Below are 16,131 nucleotides of genomic sequence, written 5' to 3' on the forward strand. Positions count from 1 at the left end.
TAATCTTCCATATTTTGTCAACGCTCGAGACGGGGTGGTGGGGAGGTATCATTGCGCGCTTTATTTATATAGTGCAGCAAAGATTGTGGCTTCGCTTTTTATTAATTATTAAAATTGACATTAATTAATATAGATTCAAGGATATTGAATGTGTATTGCAATTAAATAACTGTCACATGTGTAGTGTTTGGTATTTTGGTAATGCATTGAGACTGCGTGGAGGTCAAAAGATGTACTGGCGGAGGGATACTCTACTCAAAGTAGGGCATAGCACGCTGGTGTCGCTAGATTGAGGTTTCCGGGCAACTCTACTGCAACGCCGGTATACAGTCTCAACAGATCCCTTAAACATATATTGTATTAAAGCTCGATATCATTTAAGTACTTCTGTAGATTAACGATCTCTTGAGTACCCTGAATACAAAACCTACCAGTTGGCGTTTTGTCATCTACACGGAGCTTGAAAAGTCAACGGGACAATGGTGAGTACAGGCTAGCTAACTAACGTGAAGAGCACTCGTCGCTAGTTAACGGTAACATCGATTGCACTGTTTTCAGATGGTCTCGAAATAACATACACCAAGTAAGCGTTATTGTATTCAGTCGTAAGCATGCATTAAAGCATAATCCTCTTCGAGTCATCTAATAATCCTATTTAACGCCAAAACTCCATACGAGGGAACGACAGCTTGCTAAATGAGTTTACTAGCTAGAAAACGGCAAATAATAATAATAATAATAATAATAATCCTGCTGCAAATAACGTTAACGTTAATCGGGCTATCACAGTTTTGGTCAGTGGGTTTCTTTGTATCTAACGGTGTGTGAAAATGTTTTTTTTTAATGTAATAACCGTCGACTGCGCAGCATAGACGCCGTGTTGGGAGAGGAAACGGGCGGTGTGTTTCCTGCTATAACGTGATATCAATAATTCAGCTGATGTGCTTTGTCGTTTGTAAATATTGTGATTTTAACTTCCATGCAATCAAGGGTTTTTTTGCAGCGTTTTCTATCGCCAGCTTTGAGTCGAGAGTGGGCGTGGTGGTGAAAGAGGTTGCTGTGTAAAAATAGACCATCCAGCGTTAACGTGATCTTGAAACCCACCTCGTTAATCTTGCAAGACATATATCAAAACACCCGCTAACTGTCCTGCTAACTACCATTTAGACATCCCGCATAACAAGCTGCTGCAGCACGGGCAGTACATCTTGCAGGCACATCAGCAGGGTGTTTTGAATGTAGTGTGGCATGCGCAACAAGCGAAAAAAGGTTGTAATCGCCACCAATTGCGATTACATAATAATACTGCCCACAGGTAGTCTGAGCGTCAGCAACAATTGTTTGTCATTCGGCAGTTTCTAGATGATGGTGATGTTGCAACATTTTGGACTATGTGTTCTTGCAAGCAGACACCATGACAGCATCTCCTCCGTTACGTATTGCGCCATAACGTTGAACCGCATTCTGCTCCTGCTGAATGATCCTCTTTGCCACCCCTCCTTCCGCGCCTCCCTTCCCCCCGCATTGAACCAAACCATGCTTGGTGCAGTAGGCTGTCAGGACCCGCAGTGCACCCTTCAAAATGGGAACTAACTATACCAAAAAGCCCAGTTGTGGCGCTGCATATGAATCTCTGCCTCTGTGTCACATCTTGTTTATATTTCGCTGTGGTGGTTATCCATATTGTGAAAGAACATACACATGGTCTGGTAGATATTATTATTTGCCAAGCAAGGAGACTTGGAATATACAACAATATCAGTCACATACAGAAGTTGCATCTCATGACTGTATGATTGACTGTAATTTCTGGTTCTTGACATGAAAATTTGTTGTTAACTGATGAGTTGGAAGCCAGCAGTAACGTTCGGCTGAGTACAGCAACTGTATAAATCCTCTAACACAACTGTGCTGCACTCTGATCCAGACACTGCTTGCTTCAGCACCACCGAATTGGTTGGCAATGGACAGAGCGGATACTCTGCAGTGTGTCTTGCACCCTTCTTTTTTATCCCCCACCCCCACCACCACAGTGACTCATTGAAATTGACTCGAACACATGGCATTACCAATGAAATGTTGGCTTTAATCCCTTTCATTTTGAGAAGTCAAGGGTTGTAAAAAAATAAATAAGCCTTCATCTATGTTGCAGAGTTGTTTTTTTTTTATTATTTGATGCGTTAGCTTTTTAGCTATATGAATTTAATTGCTACTTTCATTTGAACTAGAATTAAATGAGTCCTCCTCAGGCTGGATGACAATAAAGCATTATCAGCTTATCTTCACCACTTAGCTTACATCAGCGCTGTATTATTGTAGGCTTTGTAGAGTTTGTTTTATGCAGCAGTTAAGTTCTTATTATCCCCGATCGTGCCAGTTGTTCCCCAGTCATCTGATGATCATATACTGACAATATGGAGGAGGAGACAAGGACAAGCAACAGTTGGCACAGGGGTTAGTCTTTGAAACTGAACTGAGCCTCACATCTGTTCAATAAAAAAAGATTGAAAGAGGTGGTTAGTTGCAGTGATATTCAGTGTGCTACATAGGCGACCCTGTTCGTGTCTCACTAATTATAGCAGGCGTGTGTATTTCGGGCTGTGGAGTATTTATACTTGTCCCTCATCACACTTTCTCAGCTTGAAGTGGGCATGTTGACTGACTTAGACAGGCCTGGTAAGACCTCACAAGGACGGCAGAGTGACATCTCAGATTAAGTTGAAAAATGAATAGGGTCTATGAATGCAGTTTGGTCACTTTGTGATGTTTTTTAATTGGCAAAAACATTTAAAAATCTCACAGCAGCTGGTAAGGATTGGTAAGAATGTCCTCATTGACTTCTTACCATGGTGCGGTTGTGTGTGTGTGTGTGTGTGTGTGTGTGTGTGTGTGTGTGTGTGTGTGTGTGTGTGTGTGTGTGTTGTTTTTTTTTGTTTTTAAATAAGAAAACCCTGACAAACTAATAAGTTAGTGCTTCTACCCTCTGCAATCAATATTAGTTTAGTCAAATCAATGATTTTATTCCAGTAATGCAACAGGTTTTCCATTTTACATGTCACACACACCTGATCTTATATTCCATTTAATATTGGCTTAAATAGAATATGAGACTCAGCAATTAATTTGTCTGCTTAATAAAGATGGGTGTCTAAACCAGTGGGGTTAGCCTAAACAATGTATTTTTCTGTTATTGCTTTGCATCTGTAAGCATAGTATTTAGGTAAGTCATAGGCAATTGCTGGGTCTAGCTGTCAGATGTTATCACAGTCTGTTTTGAATTAGTTTGTTTTTATTGCATTTGCATTGGCGTAGAACTGTGAAGGTTGTTTACACAGCGTAGTGTGCTACAAACGTTCCTCATTAGGTCTACCGGAAGTTTTTATCTCTTAAATCATTGCGTAGAAGACTTTGAGGATAAACTCCACCCAAAACGTGTCTTTTGAGTATTTAACACTCACCGTTTGTTAGTGTTTTAACAAAGGACAACGGCGTGTGACAATGGGGTGTCTTTTACAGTTGGCGTACTCTGATTGCAGTAGTTTACACTAAGTTATGTAGCTTATACTGGTCAAAAAAATATGCAAATCACTTACTACAGCAAATCTTGCATAGTATTGCTGGGGACTGGAGCCAATTCCAGTTTTAGGTAGAGCATAGCCTGGGCAGGTCTAGTATACACAGGGGTTGATGTGGTGTTTGAAAATTCACACGTTGTGGGTGTCTGAAACTGAAACAGTCCTGCAGAAAGTACACTATTCTATTTCAGTACTCTTCTTTGTCTTGGCGTGATTTTATGATTAGAAGCGTAGGTAGTTATTTGTTAATTTGTTGAATGTGTAATGCTCCCCAACAACCTGAACTTGTGCCATCCTTGGGATTTGTAGATGTGTGTTATTCATATTGTCTAATTAAAACTGCCATTAGTCTGTCAAATTAAGCCCGTTTTAAATACATTCTGTAATTGCAAAAATGTTTTAACAGGAGTGCAAAAAAGATCATTTTCAATATGGACTATCAATGTCTTATTCTTTTGTTAACAGGCTGATCAGCTGACTGAAGAGCAGATTGCTGGTGAGTATATATCCTAACCATGTTTGGTTGATTCTAGGTTCTTAATTCACCAACAAACCCAGAAAACAGGGCTAGTTAATTACATTCACATGGGTTCCTGGGGTTTACATCTGTCCCTGATGGTGTGGCTAGAATAAAAATCATCAGGGTTTTGAGTAAAGAGTTCCAGGTTTGAACCACTAATCATTACCATAAACTCACATAATCACATTAGTTTTAGAGTCTTTGCAACAGATGCACCAGTGCTGTCACTCAGGCTATGCTACTGTACAGCATACTAACTGTGTTATATCTGTAAATACACAGAGTTCAAGGAGGCATTCTCGCTGTTTGACAAGGATGGTGATGGAACCATCACTACCAAGGAGCTTGGGACTGTGATGCGCTCTCTGGGACAGAACCCCACTGAGGCTGAGCTACAGGACATGATCAATGAGGTGGATGCTGATGGTGAGAAGGAGAAAGCACAAGAAAATGATACTTGTTAATACTTAAAATCACTGCGTCCAACCTAAATATATCTGCATGTAATATAGAGATATTTAGATAATCTTTAAATTACCAACATGACATTTTTTTGTCTTCCTTAAGTCAAAAGGCAACATCTTTTGCTGTTGACTGCTCTTGTCTTGCAAATTATGTGATTGGCCAGAATCTTAACGAGTACTTACATTGAATACACTTGTGACTATTTGTATTATGTCAAATGTAGAAATGCATGAAAGAAAACTACTTTAATTTAAAGCCATGCATAAAATTTGAAAATTTCCCTTTTCTTGTACTTCACAATGGTAGTATCAGAATAAGATACTCCAGCAACATCACTGGTGTGGTAGTTTTAATAAATGCCCTTTGTATTGTAGCATCTACTTAATAAATGGAATTTAATGCCAAGTGTGAAAATTGCATCCTCTTACTTGTGAATTTTCACCCAACTCCCACGATCCTCTCGTATTTGTCAGAGTTTGCACGATAATACAACGATGGAAGAGGATATTTTATTCAGTTTTGATGATCTGTTATACCGTTATGTATAAGTTTGGCTCTACTTTAGATAGAGTACAATCTGTACTTTTGCTGTATTTGTTAAAATGTGTGGTATTTACTTTTATATTTTGTGCCATAAGACTGTTAAGACCTCTTTGATGCATTCAGTGTTCAGTCAAACTATTCTGTGACAAAAATAACACTCACCTTTCTGTTTGTATGACTGTTTAGGTAATGGTACAATTGATTTTCCTGAGTTCCTGACCATGATGGCCAGGAAGATGAAGGATACAGACAGTGAGGAGGAGATCAGAGAAGCCTTCAGAGTCTTTGACAAGGTGCAGTATAACTGAATAGACTGAAACAATAACTAGCACCCATTTTTTTGTTGTATCCATGTGATGCTTAGCCATACTTTGTTTCTTAGAAAAAGCAAAACATGGTCTATCCCTGTCATGTAAAAAAAAAAAAAAAAAGTTTATTTAGCTTTTAATACAGAAAAAGTTCAAAACTGATTTGTGTATAATATTGAGCCATCACAGAAGCTCACTGTTTCCTAAATCAGCACTTTGGTTTAGGAAATGGCTTTTTAATGATAATATTTTGCATACTATCATGCTGACATTTAGCAGCTCACACTACAAGTGAGAAAGCTACAAAATGGCCAAGCATTGCCAGCTACATTGTCTCCGAGTCACCATTGAAGTGTTGCTCAAGTGCTCAATGACGTGGTTATGTCGTCATGGGCTTGTGTAGCATATTAATTTACAATTATATGTAATAGCTGGTAAACATGATTTAGTATTATTAGATAACACACTACCACAGCTAGCCATTGAGCATTCAAAAATGTGCGTCACATACCCAGTACTCCCGCAATAGCTGCCACCCTCTGCCAAGCTGCATTTTTTTTTTTGTTAGTGTCACGGTAAATGAAAAGGGTAGGGTTAAATAGCAGAGGTAACTGGCAATGGCAAGGATCAGTGTTTCTTCCACTTTTTTTAGATGGAACAGAACCATGTCATTGGAGTGCTGAAAGAAGTTGAGGCCAGCTCGACTTTGATTTGTAGTGCGTCACGCCCATCACGCAGCAATAAGTGTCAGGTGTCAGTGTGTAGCTTCATGTCGCGGGCTTCCATTGAAAATTACTTGTAGCCTGTTGGTTTGGCGCTGCCAAATAATAAACTACTATCTTGTTTGTGTCACTGAGGAAACAGAAGTGATCAAGTACTTGCTAGCCGACATCACAGTAGAGAAATAAAACCAGTATCAGTGGTATTCGACTTTTAGCTGCATGTAAAATAGTAAATGAATACAGTGACAGTAGTTCTTTTGTTCCCTCTGCAGGATGGTAACGGCTACATCAGTGCAGCAGAGCTACGGCACGTCATGACCAACTTGGGGGAGAAGCTCACTGATGAAGAGGTGGATGAAATGATTCGTGAAGCTGACATTGACGGCGATGGTCAAGTCAACTATGAGGGTGAGATGTTGTTTTTGTTTGACTTCTTCCTTTTGCTGCAAACAACTCAATAATGGGATCACCATCACCATTTTCACATCTGTCATTTAAATGTTTTTTTTTTCCTTTTCTTTTTACAGAGTTCGTCCAGATGATGACTGCCAAGTGAAGAGAACACTGAAATTTCTCTCAACGTTGCTTGTCCTCCTAAGATCACTGTCTTTAAGAACAAAAAAAAAGGAATATTTATCAAATGATAAACAACCCCCCCCTCAAAATCACTATCTGTAGAATTTTGCAATTTGTGCTTTGATACATCCAAATACTTCTAAGGTATCTGTTAGCATACACCAACAGAATAATCCCTAAAGAAGTTAATGGACCAAGCTTTAAGAGGGCTGAAAGCCCCGTACTTCCGACCAAGATTCTGCTGAGTCACCCAGCTCCTGATTAATTTAGAGGAAAGAGCAACACTGAAAAGGCAAAGGGATAGGAACCCATGCCACAGTTCATATAGAGAAGTTGGCTATTTAATTCTTTCCAATATGCTTCAACAAAGAAAATTGACTCTCTTACACCAGTGGTGATTCTCTTAATACCAATTTGAGTACCCTTCTTGCATGCACCCTTTCTGTGGCGGTCTCTTGTCACGACAAGGTGGTTCTGATCCCATCAGAGGTAGTGGTCAGATTGTGTACACACTGGAGGTATATACATTAATATATAGCTATATATCTGTAAAATATGTGTCACTATTGATTATTGCAAGAGCAGATAGTTGCAATGTAGGGTGTTCATTGGTGCTCGGTTGGAAATGAGCAACCTTGAAGAGTTTGGACAAGAATGAGAGGCTGTAAGGCACTGAAGGTTTTTTTTCCCTTATGGGAGGTTATATCGTCTTGTTTTGAGTCATGGGCTTTACATTGCCTGGATCACTGATTGGAGACAGTAGTGTGTCGTATTGCTTCAGGATGATTATTGTGAAAACACACTTGAGGACTGCAGTTAATACCTTTGTTCTGCAAACAGATATCCTGATGATACAATATTGATGTAATGCTTTATAAATGTGTTATCAAATATTAATGTATTGATGACAAACTTTGGTCACAAAATATATCTATATATATTAGCGTGTCGTAAAGTTTGCATTGCCTATTGTTGTAGTAAATGACCTGTGACATGTTTTCTCTTTGGTTTTGAAATGTGCCATAATACTCTAAAACGCCTCAACCTTCTTGCAAGAATCGTAGTTCATTAGAATATAATAAATCTACTTAGTATAATAACATATTAAAATACATGCAGTTGAACATATTTGCACTTTGGTATAAACCATGTGGATATTATAAAAAGTTTTGTTTAAAAGAAGAAAAAAGAAACCAAATTTCACTGTTGCTGCTGCTATAACAACTCATGTGTTTCACTCATTTTTTTGTCCTTGTTGGTGTCTGATCTTCAATTTGTAGTCCGGTGATTCAAACTTCAATCTTGCTTGCTGTTTTACTGAACAGAATACATATACTGTATATTCACAAATACTACTTGTGGTCGGGGTGATATGTCTCATTTGGGCTATAAGGATGGAAACTTCAGATAAGGATGAAATGGGGTTGAAGCAATGAATTCAGCTTTAGATGTATGATTGGTTTCAGGGTTAGGTTTTTGAACAGTTGGTTAAATTTATGATGCAAGTTAGCCGAGGTATCTTTCGATTCCTCAAAGCGCAAAACTGAAACACTGCTCTCTGTTTGAGGTGTTTTAATTGGTTACCTTTGATTCAAATGTCGGGAAGTAAATGGTAATGGACTGTTAACTTCTGAAGGTGTCTAAAAAAAAAAAATGTAAAGATGTGATATATTTTCCATAAATCAATAAATTGACTGAGCTTTACTTCACCTGCATTTCCATGTCATGTTCTGGGGTTTTCTAACATGCATCTTTAAAGCTATAATTTAAAGCTAAAGATTTCAGTCCTAGTTGATTTGGCAACACCTGTGGTCATTGGAAGTAACAGCAAGTGTAGTTTAGCACTACAGCAAACACGTCTTGACAGCTACTTTGTCATAAATACAACAGGAGAGCAACTGGCATATCTGTTTAAAGTGCAGCCAAACAAACAGTGTGTAATACAGAAGTGGCCTTTTCCATCTTGCCATGAGAAACAGCAATCTCAGTTCATGTTGCGCACAGTGTAGAGTAGATTTAAAATTACAAATGCAGACACCGGATTGATTACATGCGGCATCGTTCCATGCTTCATGCTGTGTGTGTGAAGGCCTTTTAAAGCCAGCACCGTAATGGCAGACCCTGCAACAACCAAGGAAAAACTACAGGGAGGTTAATTCATTGAATGAGGTTAATACATACTTGAATGGCTGTTGTTGAATAGTATCAAAATTGGTTATAACTTTAAAGTGTAGTTTACAAGAGCACCTGTCCTGTTGTTGCTTTTTTAAATTAAAGTGGGTGATTGAAATAGAAATCTATATTTATACTGGAGAAAATTATGTATTGTGCTATATCCTTTCCGTGCCAGTGTCCCTGTGCCAGAAAGGAGCACTAATGCCGCCCAGAAGCAGACAGCTTGAGATTGGGTCAGGTCAGGTCACCCTAGCCCTTCACTGGAGAAACTATCCCAGGCACAGGCTATATTTAGTGGCTCATGGGATTGCTCCAGGAGCCTGTGGTAATCCAGGTCAGCTAGGGTCACAACCTCTCACCCGCACACTCTAATGCAAACTTGAAGCACTCGTTCTCCCAATGACAGGCAAGATCAAGAGCCAATGAGACAAGGTTTTATCTGGAGCAAGTAGATCTGATTGGATGTGTGTCCACATGCTAATCGTTTGTGCGGTGGTTAATTAGATAAGGTAAATGAATTAGGAAACAGGAGCGCACTCAGCAGGACAATAAGAACTGCAGCAGCATCACAGGCAGGTGTGATTATCCCTTCATGGTTGTGTAATGGCCGGCTGAGAGGCTAATTAGTGTAGGTCCCATAGTGTCCGAACACCACAGAGAGACTTTTTGGAGTGACAGCTTGGCTGCATCAGGTGCACTTTGAATGTAAGTTATATATATATATAGTCTACTGTGCCTGAGGAAAAGACATGAAAGATAGCTAATATTGAGGTTTTAAAGTGGGGCTATTTGGACAAAAAAAATATTTTAACGCATAGTATCACATCTAATGAGAGCATCTTGACATATAACACAAATAAAAGTAAAGTTAGTAAGTTCTACACCCCATACAGGCTGTGTCTTATGAAAATTGGCACCTCAAGCATAATATAGTAGCTAAGAACTTTACCATAAGTTCAACACTAGGTGGTGTAGTTTAATCAAATTCTAACTCAACCTGCAGTGTCTATTTTTGGTGCAACTCATACAGTATGTGAAAACAGCTGAATGAAGAAATGATTTAAACACCAGTGAAAATTTATATGCATTTAGATGATTGAATGCAGCTTGTTTTTAGCAGCATGTTCTTCTTAAAAATGCTGAAATAAGATTGTAATAAGTGTGCGTGAGTGTGTGTATGTGTGTGTTTGCATGCATGAAATCCACTGAAAATCATCCATGTGTTTACCCGGGTGCACCACACCCACCACCCATAATTGTGAACACTTTGCAATGTAACCTAATCACCCCTTCGCTTCAGAAATACTGAGTATTCCCTTTCATTCAGACAATGCCTGCAGGGGGGAGGGGCGGTTGTGGAGTGTTATGTAAACTGTATTGTACAATAAAGAATCATCATTAATGTATAGTTTTTGGACAGTTCATTTAATGTTAGCGCACACTATCACCCCTCCTGATTACATACTCTATACAGTATGTAGAACAGAGTCTCTCCATCTTTCTTTGACATCATCTGACACAATCTACCATCACATGCATCTTGCCATCCTCTCTGACTTTGCATGTGACCAAACCAACACTACTAACTCATTTGCCTTCTCTGGCACATTTTCCTCCTTCTCATCACTTAAAAATCATATGACATCCTGCAGATACCATTTCTAAGCTTTTTGCTTGCTCAAAATGCACGAACAGGAAGGACATCTGGATGTGTTGTTCTGGTTTGCACCTTTTTGTCATGATACTCAAACAGAAATACACTGAAGCTAATAGATGCACATACTCTATGTCTACGATTGTTCCCATTCAACCAGACTGGTTTTTCCTTCTTTTTATCTGAATACTTTTGGAAGTCTGAAGAGGTAAAATTAGTGAGTTATTTACAAGCAAAAACCAATGATTAAACGTCTGAAAAATAAACATAATTTTGTGTATCTGCCTTTCTATCCTGTTAATCATCTCCCAATCTGTAAAATGACTATATTATTACTGAGGCCTGATTACCAAGTCAGGAACTGATCTACTTAAGTCTTTTTTGTGGCACTGCTGATTAACACACTGTTATGCTGGGAAGAGTGAGCTAATCAGCTAGTAAATAATCTCAACTTGTTACACCATTTTGTAACTTTCTTTTGATGGGAAAAGATTTAAACTTTGTCTTTAAATTGAGACTTCCTTTTTAAGATTTGTTTTCACAATTTCATTTTATTGGACAGTTGATGGGATGAGAAAGACTGGAAACAAAGAAAGAGGCAATGTGCTACACACACAGGTCCCTGGAATCAAACCAGGAATGCTTCAGTCATATGGTTACATCTGGTTTTAATCTAGACTACTTGGCCACTCACAGACACTCCATTTTTCAGAATTTCCTGGGAATTTCTTAAGAAGGACGCACAAAATTGTAAAAGGGTGTTAAGATTATGTATTTACAAGCAACAGATCAACTGGAAGCTGATAACTACTGTACAATGAGTTCATGTGATATTTCCTCACCTTACAAATTGATGAAGAGCATCTTTAACAAATGAAGCAGTGGATTATAGGATAATCCTCCAACTTTTTGCTTGAATATCAAGGACACCTCTCAAATAAATTGTGCTAGTCTGCTTTTCTTTTTCACATGTATGTGTTAAATTTTACTTAATCACTTAATAATTTTGACTCATACAGAATACTGTTCATTTATTTTATTTAATGTTTATTTGTATAAGGACAAGTATTCTGTATAGCATGAAGTAATGTCACATACCACAGCATTTATAGCCCAATAGTTTGTAATGCTCATCCCTAGATGGGCCTTTAAAATACATAAAACACAACAATAAAGTACTTATGGAACTGCAGAAAACTCGACAAGAAAATACATACAAAACAGAACAAAACACAAACAATTTACAGTCAATTATACAGTAAAAGTATCAAAACAAAAAGCACCAGATCACTCATGACTACATGACTGATCCTTCTTTAAAAGCTCCTCATATAAACTCAGAAAGACTGCTTTCTAGTACTGTGCATCTGTAACAGCTTGAAGTTAGAGACACTTGTTCCTCTGAGGCCCTTTAAAGTTTTACTTGCTGATATTCTTCACAATTTTTGTGATTGTAATAGTTTGTGGTAGTGTGTATATGAGTGTGTATGATGATTGTTTTGTGATTGTGATGTGAATGAACTGTCTTTTGTGATTCTGTGTACAGTTTATGTAACCTGTTCTCAGGTCTCTCTTGCAAAATAAATCTTGATCTCAGTGAGATTTCCTGAGTAAATAAAGCTCCATAATAATAATAATAATAATAATAATAATAATAATAATAATAATAATAATAATAATAATAATAATGATAATAATAATAATAACAACAACAATAATGATAACAACAACAACAACAACAACAACAACAACAACAACAACAACAATAATAGGCTTAGCATCACACAGTAATAAGTAAAAGCAATTTGCACAATTTGGCCACTTGGAGACGTTTTGGAGAAGTTCAGGGACACCAGTGACATAACAAACTAAAAACTCCATAGCTCCCCTAAGATTAGGCCTAGAGGTCTGAAATTTTATGCAGCTGTGGTTGACTAGATGTAGAATGTATGTGGTGATTTGTATAGTTCTGGCATAAAGCATTTCCTAGTTACTGTTATTCAAATATGACTCATTATAGATGAGGACTAAAAACCCATATTTGAACTGATGTAATTTTGGTTGTGTTTTTGTCACATCCTAAACAAGCACATTTCCAGAAACTAGAAGATTACTTTTCAAATGAAGCCTAGAACACTGAAATGCATTTTGGCCTTACGGTTCTGTTATAAGCTTTTCCATTTGGCTATGCCAATTGGGCAAAAATTCCAAAAAAGCTTGGATGTTAAGAGGCTACAATGATCCCAGTCAGGATCCATTTTGAGTTCTGTGGGTCCACATGTTTATCCCCTGAATAGAGAAAATATAAGTGAGAATTTACGAAAGGGCGCATTTAAAGGACATCACTTGAGGACCTTTCTGAACAATACCTGATAAGAAATGCTAATTATGTGTGTTCGTAATAGTCATATTCTTGTGAGGAGTCATTGTTTCAAGAACATATTCCAGTAACTGGAAGAAGATATGTAATACAGTATGTCAGCATAAAGTATTGCATTTAGTTTTATTGTGGTACATGTACATGCTCTTATAATGACTAGACTGTCTCTTGAACAACATGTCAGTCACCGTTGTGTGTTATTGTTTATTCTGATTATGCTATTGTTATGACTAAAGCTCACTATATCTGACATTTCAATAAACAATAATCTTATAAACATTATATTCTCATATAATTTTTCCAAATTAAAATAGCTCTGGGTTATTAAACCTAATGTTAATAAAACATACTGTGATGATAGCCACTGTTAAGGAAATGATGATGGGTTTTAAAATGAGATTATGTTTGAGTTATACCCAGAAAACTATGCACTCAAATCAATAAAAGAAAAAAAACACATTAGTGTTGAGAAAATCCCCTCTTGGCCTTAAATGATCTATCAATACATCAATTAAGTGGTTTCAGATGGGAAATTCCCTTAAGGACCCTTTTCTAATTACAGACCACAATGCCATTTTGTTTTTTGTTTTTTTATATTGGACTGTGATGAGTGCCCATTAACTTAAAAAACACCCTGTCATATTGTAACAGCTGATTAAAAAACATATTTACAGAAAACTAAATAGATACTGAGAACTGTCATTCTGAGAAAAGACATTCTGGATACACGCAGACTGTGTTTTACAGTTGACACAATCTCAACTGAAGGTCCACTTACATGCTTTGTTCACGGTTTTCATCTGCTGCTCATCTGTTCACATGTCATGGAACTGTAGGTGTTGAGTTTGAATTTTTAAGCCATCAAGCTCAACTTTAAAGCCAACATGGACGAGACGTCCTTAAAGTTCTCAGAATAATGGAAAGTTTGAATATACAATTCAGTGACATCTTAGTTTCACATGCTTATGAAGATTTCAAGACACGATCAAAAGCTCAAGAAAAAGTGATTGTTTTGCTAACTGCTGTTTCTGAGTCTTAAACATGTTTGAAACATCATGAAAGGCTAATTTAAAAACAAGATTGGTGCGATTTGCTTCATTAAGAATCCATCCCCGCTGCAGGCAAGATGTTGATATGAAAAACATTAACAAAAGGAAAACAAATTGGAGTGCATGCTGTTGTGTTGGTGTGTCCATCATCATAAGACTGAAGATTGTGAGACATACAATAATAGCCTACCATTCATCCAAACATCAGAAACTGTTCCCTGTATCATACGTAAAGAGAAACCAGCTGAAAGACCAGGACAGAGTCCCTGATCAACTCTTGAACTTCAATAACTGTCGGTTACTGGTAAGATGAAGTAAAGAGGGTGGTACTTACTTTCAAGACTACAACAAAGGGGAACTACGAGTAGCCTTTCCTCTTAGTTTCGTTAAGACCAGGGGAGAGTTGAAATTATATTTCACTTTTGGTAGAGTGTTTCACTTTACTACTACTACTTCAGAGTACAGCAGTACCTGGATATCAAATAGCTGGGATTTCAATTTCTATATCTCACACAATGCATATATAGATATTCTGTGCATCTTTGTAGTCTTGATTTGACAAATCCTACAAATGAGGATAGCTGTACACATTTTCAAACTGTCTTTTCTTGCATTTACAATGTTACACTCTGTCCTAAACACGGCAAGTGATGGAAATGTAAAAAAGTTAAAAAAGAAAGCTAGAGAAGTAAAAATGCTGTATTCATACAATGTCAGCAAAAGGGGAAAGAAAGACAAATTCTTGTAGTTAAAACATTAAATACATTTCCCAAATTAGCTACTTTTATTGAGCTACAAGTAAAACCAGATACAGATAAATTGTGTAGTTCTTTTAAATTCGCTGAAATTATTGTATTAGTACTATTATTGTATTTTATTTGGATGTGACTCCCAGAATTACAACTCAGAGGCTGACGTCATTTTTTTTCCATCTTGCCTTAAACCTGCAAAATTAGACAGACACAGAACTGAAACATGCGCTTGTCTACTGTTGTTAACTCAGTTTGGCATTATAAAAATGTTATTTTGGTATGAGGAAAGTAGCCTAAGACGAGGTGACGTCCATGCCCACCGAGGCCTGTTTAGACAGAGACTAAACTGTACTGAAAAAACGTCTGTTAGCAGAGAAAAGATCTTCAAATTCCATTATGGTTTGAATTACATCAAACAAGGTAAGCCAACACAGGCCTGGCTCATTATATCTATATTACAGGTGCCTGTGTATTGTCTACAGGATTGGGAAAGCCCTGTCTGTTTCTATGTAAATTTCCACTGGACCATAACTGCATCTGTGGGTTACTGAATGTGTGCTAAGTGTTTTCAACACTACATTTATGATTTGGGGGTAAATAGTTAAATCTCATGCAATGCACAGAGAACAAGATATGTTTGAGCAGTAAAAATGATGCAGCATACAATATGTATCCCACTAAAAAATGCATTTTGTGTATTTCTTTGTTTTTAGTGTATTGTATTTCTAAAGTGTGTGTATGTTTTATTATGCCATAGTGAAGAGATGTGGTCTCAGTGGAAAATAAGTCACAGTGGAGCAATAATTTCAAGCTTCACCTCATTTTAATGTTAATATTACACATCTCAATGTACTGTATAAACATCTCAGACTTTACAATGTGTACTACTGCTGTTCAATATGGACTCTTGCTTTACAGCTTGGTCATTTTTAGTTTTCCTTCTCTCTGTTCTGTTTGTTTTTACCTGTTCTTACTTTCCTTTTTTTAACTTTGAGTATTCTCTATAGATGGCAATCAGAGAGGACATCAAGCTAAGAATGTTAAGTGCATCTTTTTAAAGTACGTATGACAAACCTTTGAAGTTCTCGAATTATGGCACTCTCACTGTAATTAGGGCTTTATTAAAGCCAGGTGTGCAGGGAGACGTCGACCAGATGGTTCCTATTGAGAGTGATCAAGATCTTGGACATGACAAATAAATGCTGTACACGTAAAAAAAAATTCAAGTGAGTGAGTGGGAAAACAGTGACGTCTAAGTTGCTAATCTTCAAGTCAGTGTATTAGGTCACAGTTATGACTGGACTTTGATAGTAGGGATGTGCAGAGAGCCCAGTATTTGTATTTGTATCTGTATTTGTTGCTTCAATAAACATATTCAGCATTAAGACATCACCTCCCTCACCACCTCCAGC

At 37.4% G+C, this 16,131-nt stretch overlaps 1 protein-coding gene across 1 annotated transcript; it reads left to right on the forward strand.

Annotated features, from left to right (window-relative positions):
• Positions 1-232: 232 nt before the first annotated feature.
• calm3a (calmodulin 3a (phosphorylase kinase, delta)) lies at positions 233-8,418 on the forward strand. Its single transcript, XM_044353953.1, has 6 exons — positions 233-482; positions 4,041-4,071; positions 4,378-4,521; positions 5,290-5,396; positions 6,406-6,541; positions 6,661-8,418. Exons 1-6 carry the CDS (start codon positions 480-482, stop codon positions 6,687-6,689), a joined length of 450 nt encoding a protein of 149 aa, XP_044209888.1. The 5' UTR covers positions 233-479; the 3' UTR covers positions 6,690-8,418.
• Positions 8,419-16,131: the final 7,713 nt, after the last annotated feature.

This window comes from Thunnus albacares, chromosome 6 (assembly GCF_914725855.1).
Source record: "Thunnus albacares chromosome 6, fThuAlb1.1, whole genome shotgun sequence".
NCBI lineage: Eukaryota > Metazoa > Chordata > Actinopteri > Scombriformes > Scombridae > Thunnus > Thunnus albacares.